This window comes from Podospora pseudopauciseta (assembly GCF_035222475.1).
Source record: "Podospora pseudopauciseta strain CBS 411.78 chromosome 2 map unlocalized CBS411.78m_2, whole genome shotgun sequence".
In the NCBI taxonomy this organism is placed as follows: Eukaryota; Fungi; Ascomycota; class Sordariomycetes; order Sordariales; family Podosporaceae; genus Podospora; species Podospora pseudopauciseta.
This window is the reverse complement of record NW_026946663.1, coordinates 1,956,408-1,976,363: the sequence shown is the minus strand read 5'-3', so window position 1 is coordinate 1,976,363 and position 19,956 is coordinate 1,956,408. Positions and strand designations below refer to the sequence as shown.

General features: G+C 54.1%; 6 protein-coding genes across 6 annotated transcripts; 3 read left to right on the top strand and 3 right to left on the bottom strand.

Annotated features, from left to right (window-relative positions):
- Nucleotides 1–943: 943 nt before the first annotated feature.
- SNF4 (AMP-activated serine/threonine-protein kinase regulatory subunit) lies at nt 944–3,423 on the top strand. The gene is made up of 4 exons (XM_062909552.1): nt 944–1,737; nt 2,107–2,230; nt 2,298–2,447; nt 2,509–3,423. The coding sequence occupies exons 1-4, from the start codon at nt 1,480–1,482 to the stop codon at nt 3,171–3,173; spliced, it is 1,197 nt and encodes a 398-aa protein (XP_062768352.1). The 5' UTR covers nt 944–1,479; the 3' UTR covers nt 3,174–3,423.
- Nucleotides 3,424–4,166: 743 nt separating this feature from the next.
- On the top strand, nt 4,167–8,980 carry QC763_205090 (uncharacterized protein; the record flags this gene model as incomplete). The annotated part of the gene is made up of 3 exons (XM_062909551.1): nt 4,167–4,628; nt 4,694–6,050; nt 6,111–8,980. The coding sequence occupies 3 exons, from the start codon at nt 4,167–4,169 to the stop codon at nt 8,978–8,980; spliced, it is 4,689 nt and encodes a 1,562-aa protein (XP_062768351.1).
- A 653-nt stretch (nt 8,981–9,633) lies between these two features.
- On the bottom strand, nt 9,634–12,882 carry QC763_205070 (uncharacterized protein). The gene is made up of 2 exons (XM_062909550.1): nt 11,207–12,882; nt 9,634–11,150 (listed from the first exon to the last, which is right to left on the bottom strand). The coding sequence occupies exons 1-2, from the start codon at nt 11,787–11,789 to the stop codon at nt 10,204–10,206; spliced, it is 1,530 nt and encodes a 509-aa protein (XP_062768350.1). The 5' UTR covers nt 11,790–12,882; the 3' UTR covers nt 9,634–10,203.
- On the top strand, nt 11,250–15,247 carry QC763_205060 (uncharacterized protein; the record flags this gene model as incomplete). Its single annotated transcript, XM_062909549.1, has 2 exons — nt 11,250–13,646; nt 13,760–15,247. Exons 1-2 carry the CDS (start codon nt 13,167–13,169, stop codon nt 15,245–15,247), a joined length of 1,968 nt encoding a protein of 655 aa, XP_062768349.1. The 5' UTR covers nt 11,250–13,166.
- Nucleotides 15,248–15,796: 549 nt separating this feature from the next.
- On the bottom strand, nt 15,797–18,195 carry ROX3 (RNA polymerase II holoenzyme/mediator subunit; the record flags this gene model as incomplete). The annotated part of the gene is made up of 3 exons (XM_062909548.1): nt 15,797–17,077; nt 17,136–17,782; nt 17,877–18,195. 3 exons carry the CDS (start codon nt 18,193–18,195, stop codon nt 17,015–17,017), a joined length of 1,029 nt encoding a protein of 342 aa, XP_062768348.1. The 3' UTR covers nt 15,797–17,014.
- A 296-nt stretch (nt 18,196–18,491) lies between these two features.
- QC763_0034980 (uncharacterized protein) lies at nt 18,492–18,944 on the bottom strand (the record flags this gene model as incomplete). Its single annotated transcript, XM_062905558.1, has 1 exon — nt 18,492–18,944. The coding sequence occupies one exon, from the start codon at nt 18,942–18,944 to the stop codon at nt 18,492–18,494; it is 453 nt and encodes a 150-aa protein (XP_062768347.1).
- Between the last annotated feature and the right edge of the window lie 1,012 nt (nt 18,945–19,956).

Genomic DNA, 19,956 nt, shown 5'->3' with positions numbered 1-19,956 from the left:
CACCTTCACCGACCACCACCTCCCCGCCTCCCGCCTCCCGCCCTTCCAGACGAATATGTCTGCCCTCTCCTGACAGCCTCACTCCGAGACGACCGTTGGGGATGGATTTCCTACGTCAACATCTGAACATTGGCTTATCAGGCCTTGTTCCACTTGGCAAGTGTGGAGAGTTCGGCTCGCTTCCCCAGAGATGAAATCGACTCCATATCAAAAATTGGACTGTCTAGCCAATGGCCAAGCAGATATTGTAGGACATAAAAGGCTGCTACTCTAGGAGCACAAGAGTGGCATATGGCTCAGGGAGCATCAATTACAAGACACAATTTACAGCGGTTGTGGCACATATCCATGGAGCACCTGCAATCTATGTATGCATCTCTGAACGGCCCCGATCTTCGGCTTCGGCATACCTGTTTCAGAGCATCCTGCGGTGATCTTTGATGGCCATCCAGAAACTCTACGCGCATAAAATACAATCCAATATTTTGGACGCTGTTGTGGGATGAATACACCATGAAAACTGCAAATACCCCAAGGTTCATCCCGTAGGGCACCGCAACCCTCCAAGAAGGCTATATGTTGCTGTGCCCAAGGTGGGAAGGATGAAGGCCACAGGCAATGAAGTCATGCTTGGGAATGGCGGGGCAAAAGTTCCGTTCCTCTAATTCCGAGACTCATCACCATCACATTTTGAACATTTTCACATTTGGACTCTGTGACAGCGTATTGAAATCGACCAAGACGGATGGATTAACTAGCACATATAGCTTTTGACGACTTATAACCTGCTTGATTTTGTATCACAATCCTCGGTGTGCCCCACTTTGTGCATCTCGAGATAGGGAGCTGTCAGTGGTTGAACCAGAGGAGCTTCATCCAGACCATGGAATTAGATCACTTGACAACACTGTGTAGACATGAAAATATGACATCTCACTCTGGTAATCAGCAGCGCAGTGCCATGAGGTTGTGGCTCTTTGAACCAAGCCATGACATATCGAAATGGCGTGCCGGAGCCACAGCCCCAAGCCACAGGACGGATCGGCATCCACATGCACTAATCGCAGGTATCCAGCGGTATAGCGTCGCACCTTATTATTTCTTATCGGGCAAAGCAGAGCCAAGCAGCTCTGGAACTGTTGCCCGATAAAACTCTCCAAGTGCCCGCCCCGTTGTATCACAAGTTTCCAGACAAGAGAGGTCTTGTTCCTGGCCTAGCGAGCATCTGGACAGAGAGTGGCTGCAGCTTCCTTTGTTCTCTCTTTCTCCCTCCCTCCTGGTCTGCCCCTTCTCGACTACCTCCGGTCCTCGGTCCCGCTGGGCGGCAACACAGCAACACTTTCCACCGCAAAGGAGGCTTGCTCTGTCCGGAACTTGAACCCCAGAGACAAGTTTCCTTTTTTTGCGCCTGGCGAAGCGCACCGGCCGCGGAACAGCAGAGTCCCTCCCTATGTGCGGCCACGTTCCACCATCACGATAATGGAAGACGACACTCGTACGCCCGCCGAAAAGGCACATCCTGGACCTGCCACCGAGGGCAGTGCTCCTGTTGCCTCCTCTCCCACCACAACCTCTGCGGCTGGAACCAATTCCAGTGGCCCGCTGCCGCTGCGACATGGTCACGAGCTCCCCTTTGTCGCGGCCCCGTCCTCCTACTTGCGTCCAAAGCCCATCAGTCGCACAATGTCGGATAATAGAGCCTCAGGTCCGCTGGACAAGGAGCAGATGCAGGGTCTGGTGAGCATTTATCTATCTAACACCCATCGTGCCCCCCCCCCTTTCCCCCCTTGCCCAGCCTGTCAACCCCCGCGCCCTTCCCATCCACGCGCACCCAGACACACACATGATACACACATGATGTACATGTATATACATACATAGACAGCCCGGCCTGCCTGGCACACATGTTCAAACATACATCGACCCATCCTCCCCACGTTCCGAATGGCCACGCTCCCAACCCGCCTGGCTGGGAACGAACCCCGCTGTCTCCCTGCGCTCCCGACCTCGCAATGCAACTGCTGCTGATGCGGGGTTCCGGCCATGGGCTGCAGCAGACCCTGATGGCCTCGACATGGAAGCTAACGCGTGGTTTTGGACAAACAGAGAGGGGTGCGCGAGTTCCTCAAGGTCCGGACGAGTTACGATGTCTTGCCTCTGTCCTTCCGTTTGGTTGTGCTCGATAACAACCTGCTCATCAAGAAGAGCTTGAACATTCTCATACAAAACGGTTCGCGGACCCCTCCTTGACGCCCTCTGCTACCCCATGACGTACTGACTCCGGGTTGAACATGCAGGCATCGTGTCAGCGCCGCTCTGGGATTCGCAGAACTCAGCCTTTGCCGGCCTGCTGACGAGCACCGACTTTATCAATGTCATTCAGTACTACTGCCAGTTCCCTGACGAGATTGCGCACATCGATCAGTTCCGCCTGAGCAGTCTTCGAGGTAGGTGGCCGCCGCAAAGGAGGTTTTCTAGGAGAGACGGGGGCTAAAATGAAGGCGGCAGACATTGAAAGGGCGATTGGCGTGCTGCCGCTCGAAACGGTGTCGGTTCATCCTATGCGCCCCTTGTATGAGGCATGTCGGCGCATGCTCAAAACGAGAGCCAGGAGGATCCCATTGGTAGATCGGGACGACGAGACGGGAAGGGAGATGGTTGTCAGCGTCATCACGCAGTACCGCATCCTCAAGTTCATCGCCGTCAACAACGAACAGTACACCATGTTGCTGAAAAAGCCCGTCCGAGAGCTTGGGCTGGGCACCTACAAGGACCTGGCGACGGCCACCATGGGCAGTTCGGTTCTCGACGTTATTCACCTCATGGTCAAGTACAACATCTCGGCGGTGCCCATCATCGACAAGGACAACAGGGTTCTGAACCTGTTTGAGGCGGTCGATGTGATACCCTGCATCAAGGGTGGCGCCTACGACGAGCTGAGCGCCACGGTGGGCGAGGCGCTGTCCAGACGGGCCGAAGAATTCGGTGGCATCTACACGTGCAATGAGGATGACCGGCTGGATGCCATCTTTGACACCATTCGGAAGTCACGGGTGCATCGGTTGATTGTGGTGGATGACGATAACCGTCTCAAGGGCATCATTTCACTATCGGACATTCTAAAGTATGTTTTGCTCTATGGCGAGGAGGACGACGACATTCGGGGGAATTAGGTCGGGGGCGGCATCGGCATGATAATATTTGGAACGGGGACCAGTATCTACCCTGTGTCCCTCACCAGGCCTCTTGGGTTATACTTGACTCCGATTTATTTTGATTTGCATTTGCATGGCGTCACGGGCCGGATGTGGACAAGGAATACCATGGTTGCATATTCTGTTCTATTTTTTACCCCACGGTATAGACTTTTTGTTTCTCTCTGACTCTGACTCTCTCCCCTCCCTCCCTCTCTCTCTCTCTCTCTCTCTCTCTCTCTCTCTCTCTCTCTCTCTCTCTCTCTCTCTCTCTCTCTCTCTCTCTCTGTCTGTCTCTCAGCTTCTTAATTGAAGAGATTTGTGACATGTTTTATGTGGTGTCTGTTCTCCTTGACCCTTTGAAGCTCTCCCACCAGCCACACATTACTCGCCATGGTCCCTCCTTCTGTTTGTTGGAAGGGGCATCCAATTCCTCCTGCCTGAACTGAACAACCTGGAAGTCAAACATGCAAAACGGGAAGCAGCAGAGGGGAGAAGTCTAAGGTAACTGACACACTAGCGTTGCTAGGTACCTGCCTGCCTGCCTCTTTGTTGTTGCAGCAGCTTGCAGATGCACCTACCTGCCTGCACAAGGAGATGATGCACACCGTCAGGTCTTCTTTCTAATTTTGACCTTGACGCAATCTCTTTCTTTCCTTTGGTTGGAAGCATGGGGGGAAAGACAGACCGTTTGCTGAAGACAATCCTGTTTTTGGGGTCTGTTCATCTTTCTCATGTGTGTGTGTGTATGTGTGTGTTTGTGTGTGTGTGTGTGTGTGTTGACTAATACTTTTATCCTGCGCTCTTCCTCCCTTCGATTCGATTGTTTGCTATTTCCCTTGTCGCTTACCGGATACAACAAACGAGATGATGCAGCAACAGCAGCAGCGGCAGCAGCAGCATCAACAAACCCTCCGGTTCGGCGGTTCTTCTCCGCCTCCTCGCCACGGGGACGAAGGTCGACGCGCTCGGATGGAACGGACCTGGTCGAGCGAGTCACTTGATCAGGAGGAGGAGGATGACAACAACACCCACGAACCTTTATCAGATATTGACGAGGCGGGGCCGTCACTGTCGTCGTCGAGGTATGCCTCCCTCGAAACCCACCAGCCATCCAATCTCGCGGGAGGACGGTCGTTCAGCAGTGGGGGGAACTTTCAGAGTTCACCGGTTGGCAGTGGGTTTGGACCTGGGATAGGACCTAGGAGGTTACAGCTACCGCTTCCGCACTCGGCGACTTTTGGTGGTGGAAGGGGAGGAGGGAATGATAGCAGTGCGACGTGGACGAGCTCGAGCGGGGATTTGGGGGGGTTGAGCGATACGGATGAGGTGGGGGATAGGAGCGAGTTTGTGGGGGAGTATAACCGGTTGGCGGCGAAGTATGGGGTTAGGGGGATTGTGGTGGTTGAGGGTGGGGGGGAAAGGCAAGAGTCGGTAGGTTTGTTTCTCGGTGATGGTTGTTGTTGTTGGGTGAGGAGGGGGGCTGACAAGGGCAACAGCCGGATAGGTCGCCTTTGCAGCAGCAGGAGAATAATCGACATTGTTCAAAGAGGAGTTGGTTTTCGAGGACGTTTCTGGGGAGGCAGGTCTCGGGTGGGAGTGGGGTTGCGAGTTTGAGTGGGCGGTCGATGACTACGACGGGGGCGGAAGGGGGGGAGGATCAAAAGGGGAAGAAGATGGTGAAGCATAAGAGGAGCATGAGTGATTTGGCCATGCATTTGGTGAATGGGGTGATGATGAGGAGGGATTCGCTCAAGGATGAGGACCTGCAGAGCTTGGTGAGGCTGTGCGGGAAGAGCTTCTTGTATCTGCCGAGCGAGTATGCGGCGGGATCGCTGGTGCTGCCGACGTGCTTTCGGGCGACGGCGCAATATCTGGTTCAGCATGCGGCGGATACTCAGGGGGTGTTTCGCATTCCGGGATCGGTGAGGGTGGTGAATGCGCTATATGAGTATTATTGCTGTGCCGAGGGGGACAAGGACGAGATTGCGAGTACGATTCGGTGTCCGAATCTGCCGAGTCATATCAAGGTTGGGACGCATGATGTGGCCTCGACGTTTAAACGGTTGCTGGCGGGACTGCCGGGGGGGATATTGGGGAGTTTAGCCTTGTTTGACGCCTTGGTGGCTATTCACAGTCAGCTGAAGGGGGATCCCGAGTTTCCGAGGACGAAGCAGACGAAGTTGAGGGCGAGGTTGATTGCGCTTGCTATTGGCACGGTCAAGTCGCAGTTCCGGAGGGAGTTGATTTGTGCGGTGTTTGGGTTGCTGTGTTTGATTGGGAGGACGGCGGAGAAGACTCCCAGGGAGGATGAACTGGGACGGCCGCTGCCTACGGCGGATTTGATGGGGTATAATGCTTTGGGGATTGTGTTTGGGCCGTTGCTGGTGGGGGATTTGATTCATGGGTATACGATGAGGATTGCGAATCCAAATCAGGGGCTGGTGTTGTTTCCTATTACGCCACCTGCTGCCAGACGAGAGAGGAGGAAGTGTAAAACGTCCACGGATACGGAGGCTAGTCATTCGCGGCGAGGGGCGTTGTCTGTTGACAAGATACATGTTGCGAACAGCATTGCCGAGATGCTGATTGTGCACTGGCGGGAGGTTGTCAAGCATATGAAGAACCTGGACGTGCTCAAGTCCAGCCCGACGGCAATCTCGGAGCAGCATGCTCGGCATCAGTACCGGCAGCAGGAGTCTCTGCAGGACAAGGCTGGTGGGCTCAGACCTTCTGCGTCTGAGTCGTTTGTGGTGAGAAAGCCTGCGGAATGGGGGAGCGGGCTGAGAAATCGTCACTCGAGGCAATCCGAAGAAGGAGGATCACCTATTCCGCCTAGTCCTACTCCTGACGCTAGTAAGTCTACTTCCTGCGGATGGCTGCTAGACTCGGGACGGTTGGCTAACTAGGCGGAAGGACGAGCATCCGGTGGAGGGCCGGGACGACTCGGGATGAGCCGGTCTTCACTTTCGGTGCAGCGGCAACGGCCAAGGACTGGGAATGCTCGCTCTTCGTCCCAACATCGAGTTGGCGCGATGGCCTCCATGCCGTTGTTGTCGCCCACTGCTGAGGAGCCATCGCTCGCGGACCCGGAAGCAACATCCCCGACAGGCCATCACCATAATCAGAATTACCACGATGCCGCTGGTGAGCAGATGTATGGATACCCTCCCGCTCCTTTGGAAACCGTTCAGTATGCGGCCATGGAGGAGCCTCTCTCTCTTCGCCAACGACCCCCGCCTTGGGCTCCAGGAGAATCAGTGCTGACGAGCTCGTCAACCGGCGCCGGAACAGCAGGTACTCGTTATCCCACTCCAGACAACATCAGCATGAACGTCCCCGAGATGCCGAGAGGGCCCTCTCCTGCCTCTCCGACTCCGACGGCCAGACGTCGACTCGTGATCTCCGCAGATTCCATCCGATTTAAGAACGACGTGACGGGAAGCATGAGAGCGGAGAAGAAGCGGTTGAGTCAGCTGAGTTTGAACAAACGAGCAGACAATGACGACCAGTTTAAGGGTACGGCAGAGATGAATACAGGAAATACAGGAGGACCTCAACGTACCAAAAATAAGGGTTGTCGAGTAAAAAGACCATCTGGTTCCTTCAGCAGTGCTCGGAGCAGGGACCGGAGTTCCGAGGACCACCAAAGAGGATCATCTCAAGATACTGCAAGACCGATAGTCGTTCCGGGGTCCTTTACTGTGTCTTCGCCAGCTCGGGTGGAAAATAAGGGTCTGCGAGATGATTTACCGCGGAGCGATGTCTCTGGACAGAAACGGTCCAGGCTTGCGGCCTGGCGATCAAGGCACCGGGGTGCTTCAACGGATACTGAGAGTCCCTCTGCTCAGCCGACAAGTCCACGATTCATACCCTTTCGCTCGCGCAAGTCTCTTGGGTCGTCAGAGCAGCCCGGGGGATCTCCCACCGCCGGGGAGAGAAGGCAGCAGATCGGAAAGGAGAGGAGGTCGTCGCAAACTAGGACATCCATGAGCACCATTTCGCATGATGATGATAAGGTCATCAGCACGACGAGTAGTGGTGATATTAGGGAGAAGAGACTCTCGAGGCTGGACAATGCACGCAAGAAGAAGTCGTCTCCTCTACCCAAGACACCGCAGCAGAGCCCTGACAAGCGGGCAACGACGATCGCCGAGTCTACTACTCCTGTCGCTGCTACCCCTGGTACCACGGTGCAGCATTACCTAAGACCGGTCACGTCAGTCGGCAGCGCGGTCAAGGCCATGGCGGCGATGTTTGAGAGCGCGAGCAAAGAGGAGGCGTTTGTGCCGTCGCCTATGCAGAAGGTTGGGGGGGGAAGCCTTGATTTGAAGCCGAGTGGGGTGTTGGCGCAGTATACGGTTAACCCTTCGCCGAGGAAGGGGGTTTCGCCGTCGAAGTCGATGTCGCCGTTGAAGCCGCCGCCGCCAGCTTGTCAGGTTAAGCAGATTGAGATGAGGAAGTCTGAGAGTATGCCAGGGGAGGTGGTAGAGAGGGGACGGACGTTGGTGCCGCCTGTTGTGCCGGTGAGGAGGTCGAAGGGGAGTGTGGAGGCTGCGGCTGTTTGGGGGGCGAGTCCGGGGAGGTTGAGGAGTCCGGTTGAGGCTGAGAAGATGCCGGGGGTTGTGGGGGAGGGTAGCGATGAGCTTGAGGCTGCGATGGAGAAGGCGAAGGCTACTGGGGTTGTTGCGGGTGCGGAAAAGGGGGTGGATGAGGAGATGGTGGTGACACCGGCTCCTCCTGAGCGGGAGGCACCTCGTAGGCCGAGTTCAGAGGTTACTACACCGGAACACCGTGTCAGCTTTTCCCGGACTACGAGAAACGATGACGACTCACACGTCACGGTCAAGGAGAAGTGGTCTGCACCTTCCAGAGCTTCGAGTTTTGGTGACTATCCAGGGTTTCCCGAGCAACAGCAGGAAGAAGAGGAGCGGAGTGCCAGCCGGCAGAAATCGCAGACGATTGCTCTGGAGGCTCAGATTCGCAGTTTGCAGATGCAGTTGGTGGAAAAGTCGGGGCAGATTACGCAGTTGACAAGGGAGTTGATTGTCAAGGCGGATGTCGGGGAGGAGTGCGAGAGGTTGAGGGAGAGGTTGAGGGAGGTGGAAATGGAGAGGGATATGTGGAAGGGGAGGGCGGAGAAGGCGGAGGAGAGGGTTGGGATGTTTGAGAGGGCTAGGGAACGGGCGAGGAGGGCCAGGGAGGTGGGGGGTGAGGGGGAGGGAGTAGGGGTGTTGGATGGGGTGGATGATTTTATGGAGGAGTGTTATACTGGGGGGTATGATGAGGTTGGGGGTTGGGAACAGAAGGGGGAGGTGGTGAGTGGGTATAACCAGCCGGCGGTTGTTATTGAGGCGTCGGAGCAACAGCGTCAGTATCTACAACCGGAACAAAACACCCTGTCTCTTCACCCCAGTTGGAACGAACAGAAGAAACCCGTCCACAGTCCTTCTCTCAGCCCGATGCCATCTTTAGAACTGCAGCAGTTTGAGCAAAGACAAGCAGGAGAGGAAAGTTTTACGGAAAGGATGAAGAGAAGGTTTAGAGGTTTGCCGAGGGAGGCGAGCAGTGCTATTGCTAGTATTGAGAACAGTAGGAGTAGTGCGGGGAGTCCGTATGATATGGATGAGGAGTATCCTGCGGAGATCTTGCCTTTTCCGCCTCCGCCTGTACCACCCAGGCATAGGGATAGGGACCGTGGGGATGGGGCTGATGGGAATGGAGATACGAGTAGTATGTGGAGGGCGGCGGAGGAGATGTTTAGTGGGCTCAAGAGGCAGTGTTAGACGGGGTGGTGATGAATATCATGACGGTTAGGGTAGGGGAGGTGGATATTATTCAGGGGAGTGGAATAGGTTTATTCTGATGAAAGAGGCAGGGGGGAGTTGTATAGGTAGAGGAAACGTTTGTATAGCAAGCTAGTTGAGATAGGATGGGGTGGAGGGGGGAGGGGAGGTGTGATACATGATGTTTGTTTCTTTTATCTGTGCTTTGGTTGAGGTGACTTGTGTGACGACTGGACCTTGTCTAAGCTTTGATTTTCAAGTGTTGTTTTGTATCTTTTTTTGGTGCGTATTTTGAGAGTTGTAGAGTTGATTTTGTGGCAGGATAATGGCTACATGTCACGGCTGGGATTTGGAAGCTCGTCAAGCACGTTTTCCAACATCTTGCAAGAAACTGTCTTGGTAGAAAATAAGCTGCCAGGTAGAACAAAGTTACACCTCTGGCAGGTTGAGAGTAGGTATGATACTGGTTTTATCTATCTGAGAACAACGATGGGTGTTTGCACTACAGATACCTATTGGCGATTGTCCAAGTTGCAATTGTATACGTTTCCACAAGCGTGGCAGTGTTGAGGAAGTGTACGTAAGTAAGCTCAATCCCCAGATAGACATAAGACACCACAAGTAAACACATTCAACATCTACATTCAAATAACATGCCCAAAAAAAAAGGCCCCAATATATACAACAAAAAAGTTTTCCACACACAGACACACATAAAAGACCCCCCCCGTACGCATCCGCTTGCTCTCCTTCTTCGATCTCTTTTATAACCCTCCAAGTCCAAAAATCTTCTGTTCCACGCGACTAGTTGATTTCCATCTTCCCAGTCGAGCCAAACAAAAGCAACCAATACATTTCCAAAACCAGCACCCCACAGCCCCCCAAGACCTCGCATCCCAAATAATGTATATCCATGTAAAAAGAGGTCCTGCGGCTGTCTGTGTCTGACCGGAAAATCGCAAAAAATAGTTTCTGGTATATCCAAAAAGATGACAAGCAAAAAGGTATCGAAAAATGGGGCTAGACCAACAAGTCAAAGATAACTCGCTCTTCTAGAAAGAAAAAAAAACATGAGTATTGTCTCTCCAACCCTCTGACGCCAGTGGTAAACCCAGATATTATTGAATAGGTGTAGGTGTGTGCGGGCATGTACAAGTGTTACGCTATAGATGAGCGCAGATGCTTTCGGACGCTATGCTTTCAGGCGCTATTGTTTTCAGACGCTATGAATCTTCGGTGAATCGAGATTGTGAGACGCGAGATCCGGCGTGTTGTATGTTGATACTTCGACCAACGGGATCCTGGACCTGGAGCAGATTGGGAAATGCGGAACGACGTTGACCGCCCGACATAGGCGAGTGCTCCTCAATTGGCGTTCGTGCTGGGCCGTCGTGGTAAACGATAACACCGCTTTCGGGTCGCATCGGTGAGCCTAGTTGCAAGGGAGGGAGGTTCGAACTTTCGAGGAAGGCCTGTGAGTCCCTGTAGTAAGACGTGCCGACACTGTTGCGTGGATCCGGATCGGACCATCCATCCCCCCCCGACTCCAAGACGGATACCAACTTCCTTCCAGAAACGCGATAGAATCCCTTCTCTTGTGGTTCGGCCGGTGGCGCCTCGATGGCTCGGTTTCCGTTTAGCTTGGCAAGTGCGGATGGAACGGCGAATGGGAACCTGATCTGCGACATTCTTCCTGCGCCTCCGCTGGGCCCAGATGATGGACCGGATCCGAGACCTCTGCCGCGAATTGTGCTGTCTCCATCCCCAAGCAGCATGATTCCTCGCCCCTGCTGTTTCCTCCACTTGAGGAAAAACATCAAGACCAAAGCCACAATGGCGATACCAGCAACACTGCCCACCACTCCACCGACCACGGCATTTCTGGCCTCGGGGGTCAGTCCAGGGCCAGGATCAGAACCAGTGTCGTCCGCTGTAGGTTGCGGTGCCGGGATGCCTCTTACGCCGCCGGCATCATCGCCGAACCCGTTGATCACTACTGTTGGGGCAGACGAGGTCGTGGTCGAAGTCAGTCGAGTGCGTGAGCTGGTGCTGCTCTTGGTAAAAGAAGAAGATGAAGTTGTTGAACGAAAGAAGGATGTCGAGGTCCTGGTGGAGTTTGAAAAGAGAGCTGGTAGTGTGCTGTTTGTAAAGATTGTGGGCGGTAGGCGCGCTGGTCATGGTGTTAGTTGAGGTCAGCATGGACAGGAGCAAAGATCCAAGACGCACTAGACGAGGAGTTGAAGTTCCCCGAGGACAATATGGGAAACGGTGGCGTTATGCCAGAAGGAGTGGACGTCAGCGTCTCGACGGACGTTGACTGGAAGGAAGATGAGAACTCGGGCTCGGTCACGGCCGGAGGCGTGGGCGTCGGCGTGCCATCCTGGCTGGGATCGAGCGTCGGGTCGGGGAGAGACACGCTGGGCAATAGGTCGTCGGGCGTGGTGAGGCCAGCAGTGACGGCTGCCGGGAGGGTGTCTATGGGCGACGGTGCGACGGGATCCGAGCGAAGGGTCGAAAGGCTAACGAGTGCGCCTGTAGCATCGACGTATTGGACGACAGAAACAGTTTGGACGACAACGACCTGGCGCGGCTGCAGTTTCGCATCGGAGGGGGAACGAGCGTGGTGGTTCGGTTGTGGTTGTTGGGGGTTCTCGAGCGATTGAGAGAACTCCCGGTGCAGGTGTCGGTGCTGGTTGTGATGGTTGAGGAGGATGGGAGAGTGGTTGCTGTGAGCGTGATCGTGGCGGGTGCGGCGGGCCTGAAAGAGTGAAGACCCGGGGCCACCAGCGGCTTGGTTGTGGTTAGTCATGGCGCTTGCGTAGGCAGCGCAACTTGGAAAAAAGTGGGAAAAAACGAGTGACGGCAGCTATTCGTTGCCCAAAAAGGAGTGTTGGGCGTGTCTCGGTGATCGGTAGTCGGTACGGGACCCGTATTGGTGTTCGCCTGGCAGGGCCCTAGCAGGAGGAATCCCGTATTCGATGGGTTGGCGGTGCTGCGTTGGATTGCCGCAGCTCGTAATGGATGTGGTGCTGCGTGATTCGGTGCAGTTGACTTGTCATAGTCATGGTCGCTATCATTCCATCGTGAGTTTGTGTCGACACCTTTTCTTAGGATCGTTGTCCTCTCCTGGCAGTCTCCTCCATGGGGGGCTTCCGCGCTGCTTTGTGTTGGGTCCTGTGTTTGGGGCGGGATCTGGTGCTCCTGGGACTGTACTGGACTGCAAAGAGGGGGGGGAAAAAAGAAGAAAAAAAGAAAAAGAGAGAGATCGGAAAGGGCAAGAAACACCAAGCAAGGGCGCCGACGTGGATATAGGATCCTCCCGTCAGTAATTAAAATTGCTGCTGGCCGTTGAAGAAACAGCCCAGGCCTGGTGGTGGGCATCAAGCCTGAGCCTGTTCTGCAATCTCGCTTCCCACAGAGGGTTGGCTCTTCTTCAGCACCCCCGACGCCCATTGGCCAATCACAGATGGCTCTGCCCTGCGGGATTGCGCGTGTCCACCCCCCCATTGGCCCACTCTTTCGATATGCATTCTTGGGGCCAGAATTGCCCTCTGCCTATCGACACCAGAAGAACACGAGCTTCATTTGGGAAACGGCCAAGTCAAGACGTTACACCAAACGGGAACAGGGCCTGCCATGTCTCTCGTGTCGGCGGTGACCATATGGGGACGAGAACTGTCTCCGATACTCTGTATCATAAACAGATATCGGCGCTTCCACGACTCCATAGTTGACACTCGTTGGCTCCATCGATCGTTTCAAAATAAACCTCCGTTCCCTACCCTTCCCTGCCCTCCCCTTCGATATTGGGTAGGCACGGTAGGGTAGGGCAACCCGAGCCGACTCGGAGGAATCACGGGTACCGGAAGATACGCAGCGTAGCGCAACATCGGACGAAGAAGAGGGGGTTTTGGGTAACCTGCGTTAGCTCCAACTGCTCTGCTTTCAACTTCACCTCTTGGGCACTCACACTGCACTGCACTGCACTCCACCTGCCACCCAACCACCACCACATACATCTTTTGAAGCTCCAGTCAGGAACACAGCCTCATTTTGGCATGTTTGTAGAGCCACGTTTTTGCTGTCGTTGAACAGAGACATCTTGTTCTGTCTTACCCGAGATTTTGTTTAGTTTATCAGATCTTAACATATCGTCAAATACAACTAGTCTAGCGTTTCTGACGTCATGCCATCAACCACAAGCTCGAACCTATCACCACCACCGTCTGTGCACTCAACCCTCCAGCTGCCAGGTGCGTCTGATCCCTACAGGTTGCCAACATGGTCATCTGGTCCGGGTCTGGTCCGCGATCCCCGCATGTCTTCGACACAGTCATTGGTGTCCTCGACGGCGGGGTTGAGTATGGAGGAGCATGGCCAACCGAGGAGGCGCAAGTTGCTGGTCATCTACATCCACGGCTTCATGGGCAATGATTCGTCATTCCGCTCGTTTCCCGCACACGTGCATGCTTTTCTCAAGGAGGCACTGGCCGAGACTCATATCATTCACACCAAGATCTACCCCCGGTACAAGACATACAAGTCTATCGAGGTGGCCTGCGAGAACTTCAGCAAGTGGCTGATGCCTCATGAATCGCCCACCACCGACGTGGTATTGGTAGGGCATTCCATGGGAGGGCTTTTGGCTGCCGATATTGTCTTGTTGGTAAGTTTGTCTATAAAAAAATAAGCAGCCACGGCGGTCTGTATTGGGGGCGGCCGCTGTTGTGAATATGTTCCACAGAGGCAAGGTCTTGAGCTAACATCAACCCCCATTAGCCAAGACATGACGCACCACCAAGCGGAGGACCTCCTTTCCGTCACCGGATCCTAGGGAGCATTTCTCTCGACGCTCCCTTACTTGGCCTTCACCCTGGTATCGTTGTATCCGGCATCGCCAGTCTCTTCAGGCCCTCACCTCCACCCCCTACAGCACTAGTTAGGACATCTTCAGACTCAGTGATACCCAGGGATATTGCACCATCACCATCAGGTCGTCTATCTCCCGATGCCTCAATCTACGAGCAAATACGGCCTCCCTCAGGGGCACCTTCCCCTACACTCGGACAGTATCCCTTCCCATCTCCACCTGCAGCCCCAGAACCGGACCCAACCTACAACCCAACCTTCTTCAACGACGTCGCCTTCATCGATCGCGGCTGGATCAAGAACATAGCCCACTTTGCCCAAAAACACAAGCAAGAGAACCTCTTTGAAGCAGCAGCCAGCCACATCGTCTCTCATCTTGAATTCGGCGGCTGCCTCGCCGATTGGAACGGCCTAAAGACCAGGTACAAAAGACTCCGTCAACTAGAAGACATTGACGACATAGCCCACCCCGAACTCGGCCCCAGAGTCAGATTCGTAAACTACTACACCGTCTCCACCGGCATCCCAAAGAAGCCACGAAAACCCGGCAACGCCGACAATGGCCTCCTCAAACCGTCAACCTCGTCACCGATACAATCAGGGGTGTCCACCCCCAGGATTTCGATAGAAGACCACAGCGATGCAGGCAGAGCTGCAGAGATTCTTCAGGTCTTGGACCCAACACCAATCCCTGAAGAAGAACCCCTGGAGGAAGAACCGCAAAAAGAGGAATCTTCCTCCCCGACACCACCAGAACCAACCCAGCCACCACCACCTCCACCAGAAGATGACACCCTCCCCCCCATCCCAGATGAACCAACCCCACCTACCCCCCCGGATCTTGATTCCCTCCCCGACAAAGAAACCCGTAAACAAGCAGAAAAGGCTTACAAGCAGACCAAAAAGATATACGAAGAAGCGGTCAAATCCCGGTCCAGAGCCATAAAAGCCCGGGAGAAGGCCATTGCTCAAAAAGCCAAAGAAGAAGAAAAGCTCCGAGCCCAAAAAGCCAAAGAGGCGGAAAAGCAAGCCAAAGCCGAGGCGAAAGCCCGAGAAAAGGAAGAGAGACTACGCCAAAAGGAGCAGGACCGTCAGCAGAGGAATAAACTCCACAAAACCTCCTCTTTGGATCAACAGGAAGAAGATGATGAAGAAGCGGGTGGGAAGAAACGGCTCGGGAAATTCTGCCTTTTGCCTAGGGAACGGGACGACAAGTGCTGGGTTCAGGTCTACATGCGGGATGTGGACGAGGTGGGGGCTCATTGTGGACTGTTTTTTGACACGGCGCCGCATTATGAGCTGCTGGTGGGGGATGTGGGGGAGATGGTGGCTGGTTGGGTGAGGGAGGATGGGACGAGAAGGGTTGTTTTGGGGGAGGAGGGCGAGGATTTGGATTAGATTTTGTTGTAATGTATAATCTTTGGTTAGTACCTACAAAAGACAGAGAACGAGTGATGGTAATCTTACCTGCAAGACTACCCCCCTAACCGGGACTTGTTGGCTCCCGACCCTAGACATAGGTTGTGGTAACCTTTGGTGTGGCTGAATGAAGGCGTGACTAAAACCATGGTCGTCTGAGTTGTGCTCAACTGGTACTCGGTAAGAACACGAGCAGATGGCGTAAACGCCTATCGCTTAATAACTGATGACTCGGATGGTGTGAATCACCACCGGCCTGGCCAGCAGGAAATATAAATATCTCTCCCGACGCGCATGCAACTGGGTAGACCACAACCGTCATCACCAAGGACTACCTATCAACTGAAGCCGCAGAAGGAAAATGGGGACATCCTGACGGACATTCGCAAGACCACCCATCCAATTGCACCAAATGTGGCTCCCTAGACAATACCTGGTTGCAACAAAAAGGTTCATCAAACTGAACAGCCCATCTGGAGGGAGGAACAACGCACATCACAATCACATCACGGCACACAGGATACAAGATAGCAAACGCTGCTTTATTATCGCTTTTCCACTCCCTCCTTCTCACCCCCCATCATCACCTAACCTCACCACCATCTCTCCCTACTCCCCACCACATCATCCCCCCGGAAGACAAAAGCAGCAACCTCACCAACCCCAAAACCACAGACCATATAGACCAGGAAACTCACCCACCACCCCTTGCGATATCAAAACTCCTCTCATAAAAAAAGAAGAAGCCAGCCGGTCAACCCTCTCTAAACCCCCTTTTCATAAACCCGTTCCTTATGATCCCGGCCTCGGTCCTCGGTTGGTCATGTAGGTCCCCTGTCCTGCTGCCCCTCAGCAAAGAAAAACAATAATACAGAACCTCGCGCGCGTCAGAATAATCAAAGCCCGCCAATGTACCCTCTCATCATGTTTCTCATGTCCTTGGTATGATCTTTGTGAACGTTTCCCCCGCCCCCACCTCGCCAAATGTCAAGAACGATGAAATGCCTCAAGTAACCCTGGTCCCCCAAAAGGTATAAAGCTTGTTTGTTTGTTGTTTTGTGTTGTTCCCTCCCCCGGGGAAAATCAAATTAAATGTAAAATAAAAAGACAGAACCTTAAACCCCAACGCCTTGCTGAAAAATCAAATTTGCAAAATGCAAGATATCAGTGTTTCTTGTGTCCCCCGATGATGCCCTCGATGTTAGCCCACGATTGTAGTGAACCCACAAAGCCAATGCCCTCTGCTCGACAACGAAAGCCATCCAACAAACGCGAAAGGATCGGTTGATTGCGATTGAGACAAGGCCGTATAGACTGACGGATACCGGAAATTCAAGTTGATGGGTATGTTTTGATCAAATCGATGCCGTAATCATCAACTATGCGGCTAGCGTCTCAAGTTCGCGGGTCGATACCAATCGCTGTTGCTGCCGACCACATTCGTTGCAAAGAAAAGGCTCCAAAAGCTGTGACCGTCTTTTCGTCTCGGTTGTCAACTCTCCGCGCAAAGAGGCAAGACAAGGCAAAACATTGTATGATGCGTCGCGGGCGAGCCAAGGTCATCGTCAACCGGTACACCAGGTATCACCCTGAACACTGGTAGGTGTGGCTTTTCTAATCGGCACGTGGCCGGCGTCCTCGTCCCTGTGCTTTGGCACCACCGTTTGCAGTTTGCTTTTTGGTAGCAGTCTGCGACTTGGTGACATGCTCGGGCGGCGGCTGGCTGGACTCAGCAGCTGGAGACTCCTAAGTTCCAGCGCCATAGACCGGTTGCCGGGCTTGAGGATGGGCCTGTGAGACTCCATGAGTCTGTTCACGTGTCAGTAAAAGATGTCCCCGATGCTCGAGATCAGCCATGAAGAAGCACCTTTTTTCTGCGCTTGTTCCCAGACGCCATATCACCCTCTCCAGTAGAGTAGCCTGACGCAGCGCCTGTGTCATCGTCTGGAAAGCCTTCGCCGTAGCCTTCGAAGCTGCTGTCACCGTAGCTTCTCTTCTTGACGGCACGCTTGGCCCTATCCTGGGCAGCGACCGGAGTGCCAACCTTGATACGAGGCTGTTGAGACCCTCCAAGGTTGAGCGGGGTGTTGGGTGCGGTAGGTCTGGCAGAAGACATGGCTCTGTCGCCCTTGCCGGGGCCAATCTCGCCCAAGACCGAGCTGTCCCAGACACTCTTGGGAACGACACCCTTGCTCATAGTCGTAGCACGCATCAGCTTGCTCTTGACCTCGGGGTTGAATCCATGGTGAATATCCTTGCCCCTGACGTATCTTGCATCCCAAACATCCTCGGGCACCTGCATCAACCAGAGCATGCTATCCTCGCGGTGGGGATCTTGCTTGACCGAGTCGAAGTGGCCTTGAACGCCGAGCTTCTTGATGAAGCCCTTGTACGTCTTCCTGATCGCATTCTTCTCACCGTTCGGAAGCACGCGGGCTACCGAGTCGGCAAGAGGTCCCAAGCCGTAGAGCTCAAAGAGATCTTCCGACACATGCGGGCGCGGCGTAGGATGGGCTAGAAAGAGCACGTGTTAACCAAGTCTTTGAACAAAAAGCAGTAGTCACCAAGAAACCACCGCATTCATCACTGAGTTTCAAGGGAGCCTTACGAGTTCTGCAAAGGAGGTATTTCTCGCCCACATCAAGGTGCAGGTCATCAATACCAAGTTTGCGGCCCTCGCTGTGCACCTTCTTCTGCTGTCTATCGCCGAGATCATCAAAGGCTCGCTTGCGCTTGTGGGGGGAGTCTCCGCCCATGACGACGTCCTGGGAGGCGTCGGTGGGTAGTGTGCTTCCGTTTACGCTGTGGGCAGGAGTCGGCAGAGCGGTCGTGATGGAGGTCATGGAGCTGCTCATGCTCATATTCTGGTCGCTCGTGCCAGGAGAGAATTGCGAGGGGCTTTGCGGAGTCTGAGGGTGGAAGGACATGATGGACCGACCGACAATGGCGAGATGATGCGATGTGGTCGGGATGGTAAGGGTGACCGAGAGAAAATCCTTGGCGCGACCGTCACCCGAGCGGAGTGGCGACACGGACAAAGAAAAAAATTGAACAACAAACAAGCGGTCGGTATCGGATTCGCAAAGAAGACGGCGGCCTGGGGATGATAGACCGCTTCGCTCGATGGAAAAGTCGGAGATGCGATGCGGGAAGGGCCTGGGGCGGGGGAGGAGGTTGTTGTGGGCGAGTCGCGCGAAAGCGCCGACGACGGCTTCGCAGAACCTCAATCCAGCAACATGCACTCCTCCTGCTGCAGCGGCGGACTCGAAAAATCGGATTTCGGGGCGGTGAATGCTTTCAGACCGTTCTCTATGACGGGAATCGGTGGTTTTCGGCGGTCGCGGGCCTCTTCTGGGGCTCTGGGCGATTGAATGAGGCGGTTGGGCGATGGGCGGTTGTGAGGTTTGATGGATGATGATGGAGGAGAGGAGGTGCTGCGGTGCTCGCCTTCCTTGGTAGAAGCCGTTCGGTCACTTGGCCGCTCCCAGAACTGGACAGTGCGGAAGTCTCTTTCTGCCACGCGCCCCACTCTAACCCACACGAACCCACTCTCCCTGAACTGGTCGCGCAACCCTCGCGCGCCAGCCAATCGGGTGCCTACTTTCCATCCAGCCTTTTGGCGATTTGATCTCGACGGCCCGCTGCCCGCCGCCGGATGTCCATTATCAATTTCCATCTTCCATGAATTGAGGAGATACCATTGCCATTATCCATTCAGTTATCATATCATTATAAGACGCTATTCAGTTCTCTCCCTGACTCCGAGAATTCCGTGTGATTGATAAAGAGTCACACTAAGGAGCCGGCGTTTCTGTTGATCGGTTGGTCCATCGGACGTTGTCCTCCACACCACCCACCCAGGCAACAGGCGGCGGCCGCCCTGGACCGCCCTGAAGAAATCGGGCTGATGTGCCGCAAACCTACGAACCTAAAACCTCACTGTCCAGACCGCTGGGCTGAAGCGATCGCCGTTGCATATCCTCAGCATGTAGCACGACGTCATTTGGCTATATCCCATTCATGTCATTGTCAAGATGCTCACTATCACTACTATTCTCGATGATTTACAGCAGGGTTGTTGGAATAGAGAGAGTCACGAATATGGGGGGTTACACAGTGCGTGAGATGGGCTGACAAATCTGGAGAGCAGTGCTGGCGGGTGATGATAACCAGCCCACGAGCGACAACTCATGGCGCGGCCAAATTTCGATATTATCAAACGCCAGCAATCCACAACTCCACCACCCATATCAAACTTTGTTGAACACGCTCAAAACTCAAAAGCACTGTTGCATCACGAGCCGGTCCAACTCTGACACGTCGTGCGACTCTTCCCTCTCGACTCAGTGACCGCCTGGGCGACCGCGTCAGAGACCAATGTTTCGAAGTTGTCCAAGCACAGCCCCTCTCATCAATCAAAGTCGTGACCATCACAGACTGGTCAACCCAAAAAGGACGACCCTCCCATCGCAGCGCCAAAATCAAAAAGTCGCTGTTAGACAAGTCGTGTTCGATTCGTTGTAATCCCCGTCCCACAATCCAATCGCCGCTCTTCCTTGCCACGCTCGAACCAAGCAAACGTTGGCAATGAAAAACAAGACCAGAATTTCTCTCCAAAGCTGAAGAAGTTGGTAATTCCAAAAATTCCCTGCCAGGAACGAGTCCCAACAAGAGCGGTCAGGTATGTA